The sequence below is a fragment of the Cryptotermes secundus genome, unplaced genomic scaffold (assembly GCF_002891405.2).
Source record: "Cryptotermes secundus unplaced genomic scaffold, Csec_1.0 scaffold559, whole genome shotgun sequence".
In the NCBI taxonomy this organism is placed as follows: domain Eukaryota; kingdom Metazoa; phylum Arthropoda; class Insecta; order Blattodea; family Kalotermitidae; genus Cryptotermes; species Cryptotermes secundus.
The window spans coordinates 613559-630436 of NW_019718620.1; the positions used below are offsets into that span (position 1 = coordinate 613559).

At 40.0% G+C, this 16878-nt stretch overlaps 1 protein-coding gene across 2 annotated transcripts in view; it reads right to left on the reverse strand.

Moving 5' to 3' along the window:
* The window catches only part of LOC111862318 (presenilin homolog), a 31557-nt gene that overhangs the window by 13656 nt on the left and 1023 nt on the right, over window positions 1–16878 (reverse strand). For both annotated transcript variants that reach the window (XM_033750664.1, XM_023847605.2), the window contains exons 2-7: window positions 14333–14559; window positions 10132–10273; window positions 7793–7860; window positions 5592–5812; window positions 2450–2548; window positions 491–811 (exon numbers count right to left, since the gene is read on the reverse strand). In XM_033750664.1, coding sequence (XP_033606555.1) covers window positions 491–811; window positions 2450–2548; window positions 5592–5812; window positions 7793–7860; window positions 10132–10273; window positions 14333–14559 — 1078 coding nt within the window. The remainder of the gene's footprint in view (window positions 1–490; window positions 812–2449; window positions 2549–5591; window positions 5813–7792; window positions 7861–10131; window positions 10274–14332; window positions 14560–16878) is intronic.

Genomic DNA, 16878 nt, shown 5'->3' on the forward strand with positions numbered 1-16878 from the left:
AATACACCCCTTTTACTCTGGCATTCCCACTTTGCTTACACTGGAAGTTATACGTAGCCAAATGTCTTGTGAGATGCAGTCCATAGTTCACAGACTACACTGCATTCCAAATGGTTAGGTAAAGATTTACAGTGGTCTGGTTGTGTGGTAGTTGTTTCGAAAACAGTGACTGCAGTAGATGGATGGTAACTAAAGTGTGGAGCTGACATTTTCTGAAATGTACACTGATGCATGGGCAGCACATTCTCCTCTTTGCTGCTCACTGACAGCTAGCAAGACGTTTGGTGACATCTGTACCTACTCCTATATCATGTCAACATATGCATGCACATAAACAAAAGACAAATTCATCTTCCTGTCTCCGTCGCATGAGAGGTAGGAGAGGGAAGACAGGGAGGGAGAGAGAGAGATTGTGTGTGATTGTATGTGTGGGTGTGCTGAGTTCTCGGAACAATTATCATTGAATCACAACACCTGTGCTGGTACTCACGTTCCTCATCATCCATTTCTATTTGCTGCTGCTGCTGCTGCTGTGGGAATGTTCTGTACTCTGGGTCCCGCTGCTGTCCATTAGAAGCTTCTCTGATTTCTCTCTGCCTGCGGGCTGCATTTTCCTCATGATTCAAAATCCATTCATGGGAGAATCCACTCTCGGTGTCCCCTTCCCTATTAGGGGTGGGGCAAGTAGGAGCATGACAAGATCCAGTAGCAGCAGTCGTAGTACAAGTAGAAGTAGTAGCAGGAGTGGTACTGCTAGTAGGTTTAGGCTCATCACTACTAGCCATATTTATGAGAGTGTAGATCACAGTTGCTGGAATACAAAACAGCCATTCACATACTATGTTACAAGCTTGACATCCTCCTAAAAGCTTTCTACTTAACATAAATGGAATCTGTGATCAGGTATGTATAAATATGTGCTGTCTTGTATATACACAGTCTTAATTTTAGAAGGATCCATATTTATGTGCTGCATTTATAAATACACATGGTGTGCGCCACACCTCATGCCTCCTCTTTTCTTCCAATAGATATTCCATGAAATACCAAGCTCCTTAACTTCAGCCATTACATTATCTTCATAAGCATTTTTGGTATCAATACTTTTATAAATAATTAGCAATAAAAAAACAAAATCCGTGGTTCTAGTCCGCAAGCAAACTATACTGACCAAGCGACCTCCGCTTGTCAGCGAAGTGAGTGCCAACTTTGGCAAATAATTAGCAATACACAACGAAAACATTTGGAGGAGGTAAAACTTTACAAATTCCTAAACCCAGCATTAGAGGGAGGTGAGTGGTCAGCTTCATGCCCAGCTGTTCTACCCCTTGGTAAAGAACCAATATAACTGCCAGTCATTCATTCATTCATCAGTAATCTGTCAAGACGACAGGTCCACAGTCTCTTCCAAAACAGGTCCTCCACTTGATGCGATCTAGAGCTTTCTCCTTCAAATGAAACATCTCGCATACATGGTATCTCTGGTTTTGGAAAGAGACTATCCAGGAAAAGTGATAATGTGGTAGTTTTTCCATTTGCACATTTCCACATCGCAGTACAATAGGCGTTCAAACCACTCTGGTCACGCCTGTTGCTATACGAACTTGAACCATCTCGAGCATTATTTACTCTGTGCTTCAAGTCGCTGCTGATGACGCTGCTTCCGGCATCAGTTTTTGGTGTCTCTCTTCGTCTGATGCCTACCCTTTGACCTGTCCAGCAAGGGAGGCCCTGCCAGTAGCTACTCTACCGCTGGTATAGCTCTCAGGGTCCTTGGCATACTCAAACCCCCTCACCACGATAAGGTGGAGCCACCAACGAGGGGGAACTGCCAGTCATTGAATAATAAATACTGATCAACCAATGCAGAGCAATTATGATATTTACTCATATAATTTACATATCTCCATTTTCATATAAGAAATACAGGAAAAAATTATATAAAGTAGTCTTATGCCTCTGGCCATAAAGCTATGGTTAAACACACGGTTCAAATGAGAATGAACACCACGATCACATCAGATATTCCAGGTGGTGGACCAATGTGCAACTTTCCAGTATTATGCCTCATTCACACATTTAACAAATATCGTGACTGGTGCAGTGGTGATTAAACATCCTGCTTGCTCATATACGTTCTCGTCTGAATTTCATTACTTAACAAATTAAGTATACAAATCAAGTTTAAATAACTATGCTATGGGCTGAAATGAGGAACTGGGGTTCGATTCCTGGAAGAAGATTTTAATACACTCCACAGCACACAGACTGACTCTGGGCCCATCCAGACTCCTATCCAAGAGACAAGTGTCCTCATGGGTAAAGTGGCTGGAGCATCAAGACAGCAAATCACCTCATTCAAAATTAATATCTTTATTTTCTGTTGCAAGTTTCATTGCAATGTGAACAGTCTGTGATGCTGTAATAGGGAATTTGCAGCTACACTCACATGAATATATAAGAGCAGGAAAAATCTGTTCATTCCGTTCTTGTGCAGTTTCCACCAAGATACGCAATGGGCCTTTCGGTGTCAACACTGCCACCAAATCTGCAAACACACACAAAAAGAACATGATATATAGATGCTGTTATGCCACCCCTCCCCCCTTAGAATTATGAAGTCGAATATTCTGATATGTAGACAAGGCAGTTTATATATGCTTACTCTATGCATTTTAGAATGTGGAAGGAGTTCTGTGGACTGTGGGAAAAGTGAAGAGTTGCAGGTTCTGGTAGTAACTTGGACAGGTTTGGGAAGAGATGCTGTCATGCTGGTCATGGTGCTGGCTAAAGTAATATGGTGAAACTTCGATTTTATGATCCAGGATTTTACGTTTTTGCGAATTTACACTATTTTTGCATGGTCCCAGCCAAATGCCCATAATAATAATAATGTTAACCTTTAGCAGATTTTATGTTTCTGCAACTTTCCACTTTCCCTTGAATTTTCACTTCATTTTTCTAGCCCTGGCTATGAAAATTTGCCCGATTTTCTGCTTTTAGTTCAGTTCTCATAATTTATTATCCGAGTCAATAGACTTCCTTCCATGTTGGCAGTCGCAAATAGCTCAGTCTGAAAATACCTATCAAGTTGCCGATGTGCACTGCAAGTGATTTGTGCGCACACCATGTGAATTCACTATGGCCTAGGGTGCCGCACTCCAAACAATCCGCATGCCCTAGTTCAGCATTGAACCTAATGCATCTTTGTATAACAGTAACTCGCCAAGTGTATTTTGTCTCTCTCATGTCTGACAAGTGTACCAAATGACCACTGTGCTTTAATAAGTAAAACATTTAACAGAAATGCACCCAGGTTAAAATATTCAATTTTTCTGTGACCCTGCAACTCCATTTCATAAAGACCAAATTTTATTATAGCCCAGGATGAATTTCACGGCAACCTAATGAAATATGTATAACAAAGAAAACCCTAAATCACTTATAGTACATGATAAAATAACTCCTTTAGCACCAGCTGATGCATGTATTGGAACATATGCTGAATTGGCATCATGGTTGAGACTCTCAGTGTTCACACTAAACCCCATCGTGAAGAACCATGAAGAAACTGAAAGAAGCTTTGTCCAGTGTGGACCTTACTCCAAACAGCAGAAGTCAATGTAATGTTTGCCACTGGAGGAAATGGAGTTTGCATGATCCTAGCAAAGCATGTGAAACTAACACTTCCAAAGATTGGACCCACCTCAATGAGAAGGGCTTACACATCTCTGCTCATTTGGAAATAGCCAACTTTTCGGCTTCCAATGGCTGGATCAGCAGATTTAAAAGGAGGCACAACATTGCCTATTGAAATCTGTCAGGTGATAGCAAAAGTGTTGATTCAGAAACTGTGGAAGACTGTGTGCACATTTTGATGTCTACACTTCACATTTCACTGCTACACATACAATAGTGTCCACAGTCTACTGCCGTTTCTTGGTAGTGGCCTCAAGCGGTGGACACTGACCCTCCTCTGGGTTTCAGAACTGTTCCTAGCCTCAGCTACCAGCTTGCAACAGCAACCGCCCACAACAGAACTGCAGCAGTTCAACAACTGCAACAATGTCAAAGTCAAAGTTATGTTATGACCAGTCTAGCTTGGGGGCGAGCCTCTAGGAGTTTGGTTCCAAGATGAACTGACTGGCGGCAAACTGCCAGTCGTAAAGAAATTTTCTCCCTCTCTCTCAGTCGAGTCAGAGAGTGAGTTAGGTTGTCTGAAGGCTCCCAGAGCCGTTGTTAAACAATAAAACATGGTCATGAGCCCTGCAGGACTCAAAACTAAGATTTACTGTCCTAGCAAGGGTCAGCATCAATCTAGCAGTCAGTCCAGTCAGTTTGAGTTCCACTGTTAACAGCCATTACCTAGCAAAGACTACTGAACAAAAAGAAGACTTTATGTATGCTGAAGTTGTAGTTATTTAGTTGTGTTTGAATTAGTAAGACTGTTATAATCATTTGTAATTATGAATTACAAGCATTCAATAAATTAAATTACCAATGCAAACCCAATTTCTTAGTTATTAACACGTGACAATATTGTGGAATGTAGATGCACTGCTAAGCAACAAGCACAAAACAAACAGCTAGACAACAACTGTTACTAGGCAACAGCCCGTAAACAGCATCAGTGGAACAGGGTTTTCTGTGCAGTCCATGATGAGATGTTATAAGCAGGACAGTTAGGTTGTGAGAGTCAGTCAGCTGAGTTCAGTGACTTGGTTGGTGAGTGACTGAGACAGTCAGCCAGTTAGTGAGTTAGAGAACTGCTGAGGTACAGTCATTGTGAGCTGTTGCTGTGATAAGCTGGTAGCTGAGGCAGGGGATAATTTGAGAACCCAGAGGAAGGAGAATGTCCACCATTGGAAGCAGCTACCAAGCAGCAGCTACTGAAGATGTGACTGTGGACAGACTGTGACTGTGTGTGTAACAGTGAATTGTAAAGCATAGTCACACACTGTATCAAAGAGTCAAATAAATCCATCATCAGTCCAAAACATGTACAGTCAAACTAAATCATGTGACAATATGAATCCATAATTTTGCCTACTGTTTTGGAAAGGTATGAAACTTGTTGCCTACATTAAGAGAAGAATGCAGATTATGGGCGTTCTAGAACAGGGTACTGACAAGAAAATTTGGATCTCAGATAAAAGAAGCAATGGGAGGACACACAAAATTTCAAACAGAATCTTAAGAATTTGTACTCCTTGCCGCAAAATTAGTGGGATCATCAAATCACAGAGTGAGAAAGTTGTGTCATACAGCATGGATGGAACATTCTGGTGGGAAAACCTTAAGGAGACCACTTGCAATATTAGACTGGATCTTAAAAAATAGGATGTGAGAGTATACATTTAGCTATGGACAGGGACTAGCAGCAAGGTTTTACGAACACTTCAATGAAGAACTAGATGCCATAAAATTCTGGCAATTTCTTGACAAGCTGAGCAATTATTTGCTTCACAAAAAGGGGTTTGCCCTCTTTAGTTAGATAGTGAATTCAATACACTACACTACATTTTGAGCAGAAAAAATCACTGCAGAGCAACATAACATATACTATCTACAATTTGTGGATGATACATTACCCCACACAGAGATCACTCCCAGTACAACCCAAGTAGTCCATTCTGGAAGATACTTTATGAATACTAATGCCATAAGTGCTGCCACAAAAATTAAGTATGCTTGCTGGAGTCTTAGAGGTCCTTGCCAATGAATGCAAATCATACCGACTACACCAAAATTCCACATCATTATTGCCAATGTGATGTAGTCCATTGGTACATTATATGCTCTTAGCACCTCCCTGCAAAAAGGAAGGAGAAAGACATTTTAAGGTGAATATGACACTTACTTTTATTCAAATCTCTGAACCCATGTGTGAGGCTAACAAGAATTATAAATTAATAGTTATAATTAGTGCCTCTTTTTATTTTGTATGAATAATAGCAAATAACTGATGTGTACAAATGTGTTGTATGTGCAAACTTGTCAAAAATCAGAAGTCTCATCTGCTGGTGCTTCGTATGTGTTGACTGAGGCTACAATTGAGCGTGAAGAGCGCTGACAACCATGTTTCTAGGAGGAAAAAGGGCAGTTATTACACTATTTAGTGATTCATTTCTGTATCAGGCAAATATACTTTCTTCTATGGAAAGGGGAATGAAAATAATGAATTACAGGTTTCTTTGTACATAAGAGAATTGTATCAGCAGTTAAGAAGGTAGAGTTTGTTAGTGATAGGATATCATATATAATACTAAAATGTCGCTGGTGTGATATCATTGTTATGAATGTTCACGCCCCAACAGAAGATAAAATTGATGACATAAAGGACAGGTTCTATGAGGAACTAGGACATGTATTTGATAAATTCCTGAAGTACCATATGAAAATTTTGTTTATTGTTTGTTGCTAGGCAACAGTCAGCATGCCAGTGGGTGGGCAAGATGGTTATAACATGACTGGCTTTCTATGGAGCCTGTGCCGCAACTGTTGCAATGCAACATCACGGTAAACACTCCTCTCCAACAATAAAGGCTTATTGAAGCAAAAGATACGCATGTGACAATAGAGGAACTGTTGGAAACAGTGTTTTCTATGCAGTCTGTGTTGAGGCTGTATAATTAGAACCAATGGAGAAAGTGATACACCCATGTGCAGGTGGGGTCGATAACCTTCACCATGACCCTGTGAGTCGTAGGAGGCAACAAGGAGGGAAGTCTCAAATCTGAGCCAGTAAAATATGGTCATGAGTCCCAAGGGACTCGGACCCTAGAAAGATTGTGCTGGCAAGGGCCACGAGCATGTACAAAAGACAGACCCATCCCCTAGTCAGAGAGGGTGCCCCACAAAAAGAAGACTTAAACTGTCAAACAGTAACAAATATCTGGTCATGAAAGACTTATTGACTGACTGACAGACCATCAATCACAATGTGACTCTGACTTTGAAGCCAGTTAGTTGAGTCTGGCCTTTCCAACTTTTTCTTCATATAAGAAACTTCAATCCTTATCTGTACCGCTTGTTTCACTGTCACTTTCAAAAACATGACAAAGTTGTGACCACTTATCTGAACTGGTGGTAGCTATATCAGTATCTTGGGTTTCTGTTTTAGCACTTTCATCACCAGACAAATCTGAAAGCTGATGGATGAAGTTCCATCGAAATATCATCAGCAGCTATAACCTTACTATGCCAACTCATGTTTAGCTCTGCAGAAAACAAATAAAGTAGCAAACAGAAGAGCCTGGATAGCTCAGTCAGTATAGTGGCAGGGCTATGGGCTGGACAGCTGGGATTTTATTCTCAGCAAAAGGCCAAGTGATTTTTCTCTACTCCAAAGCATCCAGACCAGCTCTGGGTGCCCACCCAGTTTCCTATATAATAGTTACTGAGATCTCTTTCACTGGGGGTATAGCGGTCAGGGTGTGAAGCTGACCATTCACTTCCATCTGGTGCCAAAGTCAAGAATGGTGGAGCTACATCTCAACTCTCCCATACTTCCCATATTCATGGCATAGAACTTAATTAATCAGGCAGAGGGACTTTACCTTTTTAACAGAGACACAGTTGAATAAATGCACTGTTGGCATTGTTATGGCATATAAGGGCATGGATTAAAAGTGGTCAGTGACATGGGAACTAAGCAGATTGAATGGCAGAACTGTTATGCATAACTATGGTACAGAGTCTACCAAAAAGAATGCCGATGTTTCAGGCATCTGTAGCTTAGAAATGAAAGCAGCAAAAACATATTAGTGTGATTATGAGATAATGAACTTACTCTAAGTAGAGGTATGCGAAAATAAACAGCAGCATGAGAGATGAGAGGATAAGCCACCCATGGATTATCTGTAATACAAAAATGAATTGATTAAACAGTGAAATCACAATGCAAGATCCAAATTCTGCATTATATTCACCTGGTGTTTTAAAAGACCACACTACTTATATTCTGATAGTTTCTGGTGCAAGGCCTTGTATGTGTGGAACTTTTAATATTTTAATGTTTTGCCTTAGCTCTCACAGATGGTTTGTGCTGTGCATGGCTTGTATACCCTATCTAGTGCTGGTACAGGTCTCAAGAGATGGGGACTAGGTTTACTGAGTGGGCTCAACTGAGTAGGTTTTACCTGAAGATGGAGACAAAATCCAATCTCCAAAATGTTGTTTTCTTAAATAAAAACAGGATGGTGTTTTAGACAAAAACAGGATGATAATGTCCAGAACATAATACACTCATCTCTCGATTATCCGGGGGCGGATTAACCGGTTTGCAGCTTAACCGGGGCTTTTTTGAGGCTTATATGTTGTTTAATATTCATTCACTTTTGTTTCACATGGTGAGTTGTAACACTATTTTCGCACTAGTGTGAACCGAGCTCAGCATTTTTTGGTCCCGTTATACTAACACGATGTTCTAGGGTAGGGGTGAAAGAATGCAAGGATTTGTGGAAAGTTTCAAGGACAGATACACCACCCCAATTAGTCTCTTTGTATCGATCTTCAAGTGTGTTAGCAAAATGTCAGGGTGTAAAAGGAAGTGTGTTGTGTTAAGTATTCAACGGTAACTCGTGTGAGCCGGGCTTCGAAATGTTAAGCAGTGATGAAATCGTAAGTTAAGTGGGGGTGCAGTCAGAAGAGCGGGAAGAAAGTGAGAATGAGGAAGAGGTGGACACTGCTGCTAGTAAGAAAGTATCACATGGTGCTGCTCTTAATCATTTGGAATCCTTACTAGACTATCTTGAGAGTGAAGAGAAGAGTTTATTAAGTGACAAGCTAATATTACATAGGCTTCGTATGGATATCCGTAAAAAGGAAAATGCTGCGAAAAAGCAAACGAAAATATTAAATTTTTTAAGTGTTAGGCGTGAATATTCGTAAAAAGTGTTGGATGTTGTTGAACACTGTGATTGAAATAACTAATTCATACTTCAGTGTAATGTAAAAAAAGTATTAAATAGGCCATGAGATGACATAAAAATGAGGTTGAATAAATTTAAATACAGGTAGGCCTATAGTATGATGAAGGTACAGTATTACAGTACTACTTTTAACAAAATTTGTCTTAACCAGGTTTTCGATTAATCGTGATTTCCATCCTCACCATTATCCCGGATAATCGAGAGTTGAGTGTAGTTGTAAAAAATACATGTTTAAAGGCACCAAAAGAATTTGACCAATCAGTATATCTAAAAAAAAATACATGTATTATAAAGGCAAAAAAGGCAAAGCTGTCCCTGTAACAGGCTGTGAAGGCCCGTAGGAGTGTGAGAGGTTGAGGCTCCTGCATCTTGTAGACAATCGGCTCACAGATAGCGGTAAGGTTGTCAGCTTTACACACCAGCTGCCCTTTACCCACCCAGGAGTCTTCTTGGTACTAATTTCTGTTAAGAGGCTGAGTTAACCCCAGGGCCTTCCCACCTCATGACTTATAGTACGCGGGTTAAAATACCCGGCGGAGGTCGTTGAATTTTTAAGGGCGGAAAAATTCAGGGAACAAGTCCTCTGGGAGGGACTTTAAACTGTGCGTCCCGTGTCGTAACTTTACGGCACGTAAAAGAACCTCATATCCCCAAAGGGGATCACTGAGCCAAATTCCAGGACGTTTCCCGCCCAACAATAGTCTCTAAGGGCTCTGATAGATGGGACAAGCATTATAGACACCGCTAAGCAAGTGGCTAAACTCGCTTGCTCGGCAGGACTGATGGTACACGCCATTTATCGGTAGGGTATAGAGGCTGGTAGAATATCATTGAGGGAAGCACAATAGATCAAACTGGTCGCGGTGCACGGGGAAACCCACCCTCTCTAAAAAAACTAACTAACTAACCCCAGGGCCACATGGCGGCTGGAAGGATTAGGTAAATTTAAAAAATTCAATGACCTCATCAGGAATCGAGCCCATGACCTTCTGGCTTGTGACATAATGCCTCAACCATGCTACCGCATGCCCCTTTACATATATTATGACAAACATAATTACATTTCTACTCTACAGTTCTTTTTTACATTATTTCTATAATTACATATGAATTAAATTAATATACTATAAAAAGACAGAAGGAATGACCTGGAACCACTGCAGTTACAAAAATGATAAGGGTTGAGAAGATATGTTACCTTATAGCATCGATATTTGTATAGAATTATCAACAGAACTGTCATCACAACAATCACGGCCATGAGAATGAGAGAGTTGGCCAATGCATTCCACACCTTTGTACTTGTGTCTGGACTCTCTTCATGGAATGGAGTATACACACTGTATATAAAAGAAGATAATTACAATAATATGTTGCCATAATTTGCATACATATGTTTAACAATAAAGTGATACTTTAATCTGAAACCTTAACAGACAACACAATCAGTTATATTTCAGCATAATCTGGGGTTATTTTGTGAAGTTTCTAAGATTTCATGTGTCATCTGTATGAAGTGCATAACATGAACATGTAAATTTGATTTGTTTCATTCTGGTCCATCACACTAACAATATCATGAAAAGTTAAACAGTTCTGTCTAGTGTGACTGGTGAGGATTTTCATTTCAATTTTTAATATCTTTATTGTTATTACTCTGAAATGCAGCAAACCTTCTCATCATAAGTGTATATTCCACCACACAAGAATATTGTAACATGACAGCTGAAAGTTGAAACAGAGGAGCCACAGTAGAAGTCCACTGCTAGGCAGCGAAAAATAAACATGTTTCCTCGGCAACAGAGAAACTGCTCAAAGTGGTGTTTTCTATGCAGTCTGTGCTGAGGCTATATAAAAAGGATATGGACTGAGTAGATGGAATCTGCAGTTGTCAAACTGTCTCCAAAAGCAATGTTAACTTGCAACATCTTCCAACCTCTTAAGAACTCCTGACATGGTCTCTGAGACTACCGGAGCAGGAGGCTCCCAGAAAACCAGGCAAGCTGCCACAAATAATGATGACTTCTACCGCAAACATCATTCAATTCCAAAATGACTTAAAATAACACATCACAGGAGAGTATGAGTTCCTAAAATACATGAAATGGAACCCATATCATAACAAAAGAAATGGCAGACTATTCGGCCATGAAATCCTACCTGTAGAAAAATAATCTCCACTAGATTACCTTCTCCCCAAATTCTGAAAAGCCTATAAAGGCAGTAATCCATCACTTTCCCCCAAGACACGCCTGCACAAGATATTCCCAACAGCCTTGGGGACTCACGCTTCAACGTGAGGCATATGGCGGCCAACTGAATAGCAACCACAACCCACGTGGAACCTCTCCTTCTATTCCTTGTTACCTTTACAAGAAACATAAAGTCTAATGAGAAATTCAAACTGAACAGTCTTAACCATACTGTAGAGTTATACAAGGCTCAGACAGGTGTTCTGCACTGATATAACCGTTAAAACTTTTGCCATGTCTCGGCTCACTGCAAAAGAACCCCACAGATGTTTGTGGTGGTGGCCACCTGAATAAGGAATACCCTGAAAGGACAAATACAGAATCTACTGCTGCAACTGTGCCCTAGTAGAAGAGAAATATCATCCAGCATAATTTTGAGGTTGCAACCTCTTGAAAAGAGAAATGCAAAGGAGAAGAGCACAACAAACTCCCAAGGGATCCTCTTGGAGAACGTTCTTCTCTCACGTTCACCTCACCAGAGCAGTCCTAAGCAGCTGTACTGCTATGTTCAACTGAAATGAACTTCTTTCTTTCCCCATTCCTTCTACCATAAAAGAAACAGTTGAATCATGATGGCAGTGATATCATTATGGTCACAAAGGTACCACTCAGCTATCTGTTAATATCATATGTTCTACACACAAGACATAGCAAAATAATCATGAAATACAAAAAATACTGCTTAACACTGCAAATAAGCTTCTGGGGCATTTCTTTTTTCCCATGATGATGAAGGCAAGAAATTATGGATCTTTATGATGAACTCCTCAAATGATACAGAGGGCATAAAGAAATGCATCATCACTTTTATTAAGGAAACCAAAGTAAGTGTGGTCTTCTCCATCCTACACAGAATCGCACAATATGTAACCTTAATACATTTTCACAGTATCCACACAAACAAAACCTATTCTGGAGGTCAAAAAATTATGTATGCAAGTCCATAAACCTAGAGACTGTTCCTCAGGTGTAGTTTTGGAATAGAACTTTCTTTTCAAATGCATTTCATATAATTTTATGAAAACAAATTTCAATACATTTCTTCTGGCATAAAATGCCAGTGTTTCAGGCCTGAAGATAAAATATGATGTTGCTTTTGATATGCTGACATTGTATGCTAACAATCTGTTACCACTTATAGATCCTGAAGAAATGATTGATTTTTTGACATTACACAGTCTTCCTTGAAAGACTGAAATGCATTATTCTCTCACCATTGGCCTGTTAGCCAGAACCTTAGCTGTCATCTGCTGAGACAAAAGAGTCTATAGTGTCACAGCTAATCTGCTGCACATTATAAACACTGGCATGCATTTTTTAAAGTAAATAATTTGTTTAAAAGAATTTGTCATCACAACAGTTGCTCAAAATGTCTCCCTTCTTCTCCTGAACTTCGTCTCTTGAAAAGATTTTGGTTTACATTTCTTATTTTCAAAAACAGAAGTAGGCTTATGAGATCACCTTGCTGTCTGTATGTGTAATCCCCACCAACAACTTTTGAATGCCTGAACCAATCTTTATTAATCTTTGTATATCAAATCATATAAGATCATCCCAAAAATCCTTCCATAAGCAAAGCCAACACTGCAGCATGTCAAATTCATGAAGCAAAACCTTAATATTGCTTAAGCACCTGTACTGATCTTCATGAAACTCAGTATGTATATCATACCACGTGAGGCCATCTCAAACACATACTCCATAAATCCCTCCCTTCAGTAATACCAACTCTGCAGGCTCCCAAATTGTATTTTTTTTTTTTGCTTCATTGCAAATATACACTAAAATTGTAGAATTTGAGGTTCTCACAGTGGTTGTTATGAACAGTACTACCTTCTCGGATATAAAGTAGTGTAGTCCATTGATTGTCAACTGATGTTTCTGAGGAACACATCGCCTCCATCTTAAGGGTTGAAGAATAAGCTGACCAAGAAACCAGTATGACAGCAGATGGCAAGCTGGCAATTCTCCCCAGAACTTCTTGTTTGACATTAGTTAGAGCTGACTGACCTCAACAGATGCAACAGTTTCACAAATGTCTTTGCTTATGTTCATCCATGGTGTAGGGATTATCTGAATACACCATTTTTTAGGGTTCGCCATAAATAAAAATCACAGGGAATTACATCTGGAGACTTTGTAAACCACAATCTGTGACTTATCAGACTGCCTTCACACACCTCATTTAAAACATAAATAGAATAAGTAGCAATGTGTGCTGCAGCAACATCTTGCATAAAATATCCATATGTCCTTTCTTCTTCCACAGTGCTCTCCAAAAAGGGCTGAAGTGCACCATACATTATTCTGTTTTGATTCTGAAGGGGCACTTCAAAAGTCTGGCCGAGATTAATACTATTCCAATACCATGTTGTTCTGAGCACTGATATACCCACTCAGGTCGAATAAAGCTCAACCAATTAAAAAATGTAATGTTACATCAAAGAACATCGTCATGCCCTGTCCACAAAAACCAGTTACAAATGTGCCCTTCTCCCTTAATTGCTTTCTTCACTTGCTTTAACCTGTCTATCTTTACATGGCAGTGGACATAACTTTTTTAGTCACTCTCTCATGCTGTTGTCTGTGCCTACTGAGAAAATCATGTTAGACATTTCAGAGGTTAGAGATCCAGTCTGGCTCCAATGTGGTCAAACTTTTCTTCAATCAACATAGTATTCTGTCTAGTTCTGCAATTTCTTGCATAAAAAGACCCAGTCGAATACACTTTCTTCACCAATTCAAAAATCACTGATGAACCGAACACCAGGATATTTATGGTGAACTCTTCTTTCACAAAACTGATGTCTTATTTTTCACATAACTACTGTATTGTCGGCACACGAGAGCGAGTCTATGCTACAAACTTGCTTCGTCTGCAGAGAGAACATTCATAGCCTGGCACGTGGGAAAAGCACACAGTATCTACTAATAACAGCAATCCTATGAGCTCAACGTCTATCTTCTTACTGAGGCAACATAGTGTCCCTGCGCATGCTCATCAATCTTAGGCTCGCCGACTTGCATCAGACCACTATGCATCAGAGATCCACCGGCCAAAATCGACCGTCCCACCTATACTGATATAAATATATGTTTCTGGCTTATAATCTAAGTAATGCTATGACTGAGTTCTGAAATACTCACAGGTATATATCCTTGGTGGTGTAGAAAGTAACAGAGCTGATTGTTGCCACAACCACCAACATGCATAGAGAAACAGGAACAAAAAGCTTGATGACATGTTTTGCTCCATATTTGAGTTCTTCCTCTTCTTCTAGTGGCCACTCTGTTATGTCAGAAGGATTACCTGTTGCAGGAGCACCTGCAGGGGCATCAGTTGGTGCATGACTGACGAGTCCGTTCTCTTGGTGCTAGGAGAAAAGAAAAATTAATTTTTACAAATTAGTATCCATTGTTTCTTCATAAGGCTTGTATATTTAAATTGGTTGGTACTACAGTAAATGTACGTCGAAACTGATGTACATTTACAGATTATCATTTTGAAAGTACCATCACTGGGCAACCTAGCCAATGCTGTAATTCTTCTGACTTTTACTCAGGAGGTGTCTGGTTGCAATCTTCGTCAGGCTACTGATTACCCTGCCTGAGGTGTTCAGGGGTTTCTTAATCTCTTCAGGCAAATTCTGGGACACCACCTTAAATTAGGCCATGGCTGCTTATATCCACATCCACTGAAACTCATTATTCACTATCATCCAATCATGTGATGCTATATATGAGGGAGAGTAAGCAAATAGTAAAAGAGCTGTAATGGACAAAACAGATTTTCTATGTGTATCACTAGGTAATAGCACAGTCCAACTTCTGGTAGCACATGCACATGTTCAGAGGCTGGTTTCTGTACTCGAAAAGGGCAACCATGCTTGAGGAGTATATTACCAAAGAGCAACGTCCTGTTGTGTTTTTTCTGTAGGCAAAATGACTCAATGCAAGGGATATACATATAGAAATGTTTCCTCTTTATGGTGGGAAGTGTTTTTCACGCAAAGCGGTTCACAACTGGGTCAAGAAATTTTCTCAAGGACAAGTCATTGCAAATGACAAGACAAGACGTCACAAATGATGCTGACCAGGTTGTCTTGTTCAGACTATGTCAGAAACAATGGTGCAGCAGATAGAAGAGTTGATTTGAGCTGAGAGGATGATGATAAGACAGCGTAGCAACTGCACTAGCATATTCCCATGGTTTAGCAGAGCATAATGCTTGATCTTTTAAAGTTTCAGAAAGTGTGCACACTGTGGGTGCTCGGAGAACTGAATGACTGAGAAAAAACGAATCCAATGGCTCTGTCATTGCAACAACTCTGAGTCTTACAATATGTGGATGAAGAAGATGATATACTTAACAGGACTGTTACTGGGGATGAAACATAGGTGCATCACTACCAACCTGAATCAAAATGTGCTTCAATGTGACAGAAACATCCTAGTTCACCTTCAACCATCAGCTGGGAAAGTTATTCTTACCGTGTTCTGGGATTCTCAGGGAGTACTATCAGTCCAATTTCAGAAGCGTGGTGAAAATGTGAATTCTGCATCATACTGCCAAGTTCTGTTGAAGCTTCAGGATGCAATCCTAGGTACAAGTAAGGTGTGTCAGAAATCTGTGTGGTTCCCCATGTATTTTCAGCCAAAGCAGGTGAGTGCTGATCAGTTTCATAACCTGGCCTACTAACTCCCAGGGAAAGAGCCCTCCATACCCAGCAGGTTCCTCTCTACTGGGACCACAGCCAATGTGGATATTACAGGATGGAGAAAAATTCCCATACATGCAGGCAATCAAAGTCTCATTATTCATGCCATAGCTAGATGTTGTAGCAACTAAGCTATCCTGGTTCATGAGCATGCAGTATATCAATATCAAAGAATCATGCACTTTCTCCAAATGTAGTGGGCAACATCTGAATAGAAAGATTATTCAATTTCCTTTCAAAATTAGACTAATTTGAGCTCTATAACTTAATTAGGGAAAGAGTTTCAGCAATTTGAAAACATTAAATCTTGGGACAATATACAGAATGGCCATAAATTATTCAACACATTTCAAATTTACAAACAAACATATCTTTTTGAGATATCAGCAAACGAGCCACTGAAAATGTTTTGTGTTGAGTGCCTGAACAACAGTGGTGCTGCTGAAATGCACACAACTGACAACAAAATGGCAATTTCATCCCAGCAAAAGGCAATGTCTGTGTTGTGGTACTGGAAGACAAAAACAATTATTCGAGCACAAAGATGTTACCATCTGGAATATTGAGAACAAGCACCTGGAATGTAGTCCATCAAGCGATGGCTGAAGTACTGTAGTTTCAAGACACATGTTGCGTCCTGCATACGAAGTGTGCAAGCAGATGATTGGACTCCTTCCTTCATGAGAAGACCATGAACAGTACACATTGCTCTTATATCCTTGGGTTATTTGTAAATTGTGCACTTTCAACCAAATGTTTTCATTAAACAAGATGGTGCCCCTCCATACTGGGGCCTTACAGCGAGTGTCTCTGAAAACAACTTTTCCAAACAGATGGACTGGGAAAGCCGGACCAATCCCTTGGCCTCCTTGCTCGCATGACAGAAATCCATTGGATTACCTCTTACTTAAAGGATCTGTTATCCAGTCAAAAAGTTGATAATGTGGTTGAACTCCATGCATGAATCAACAAAGC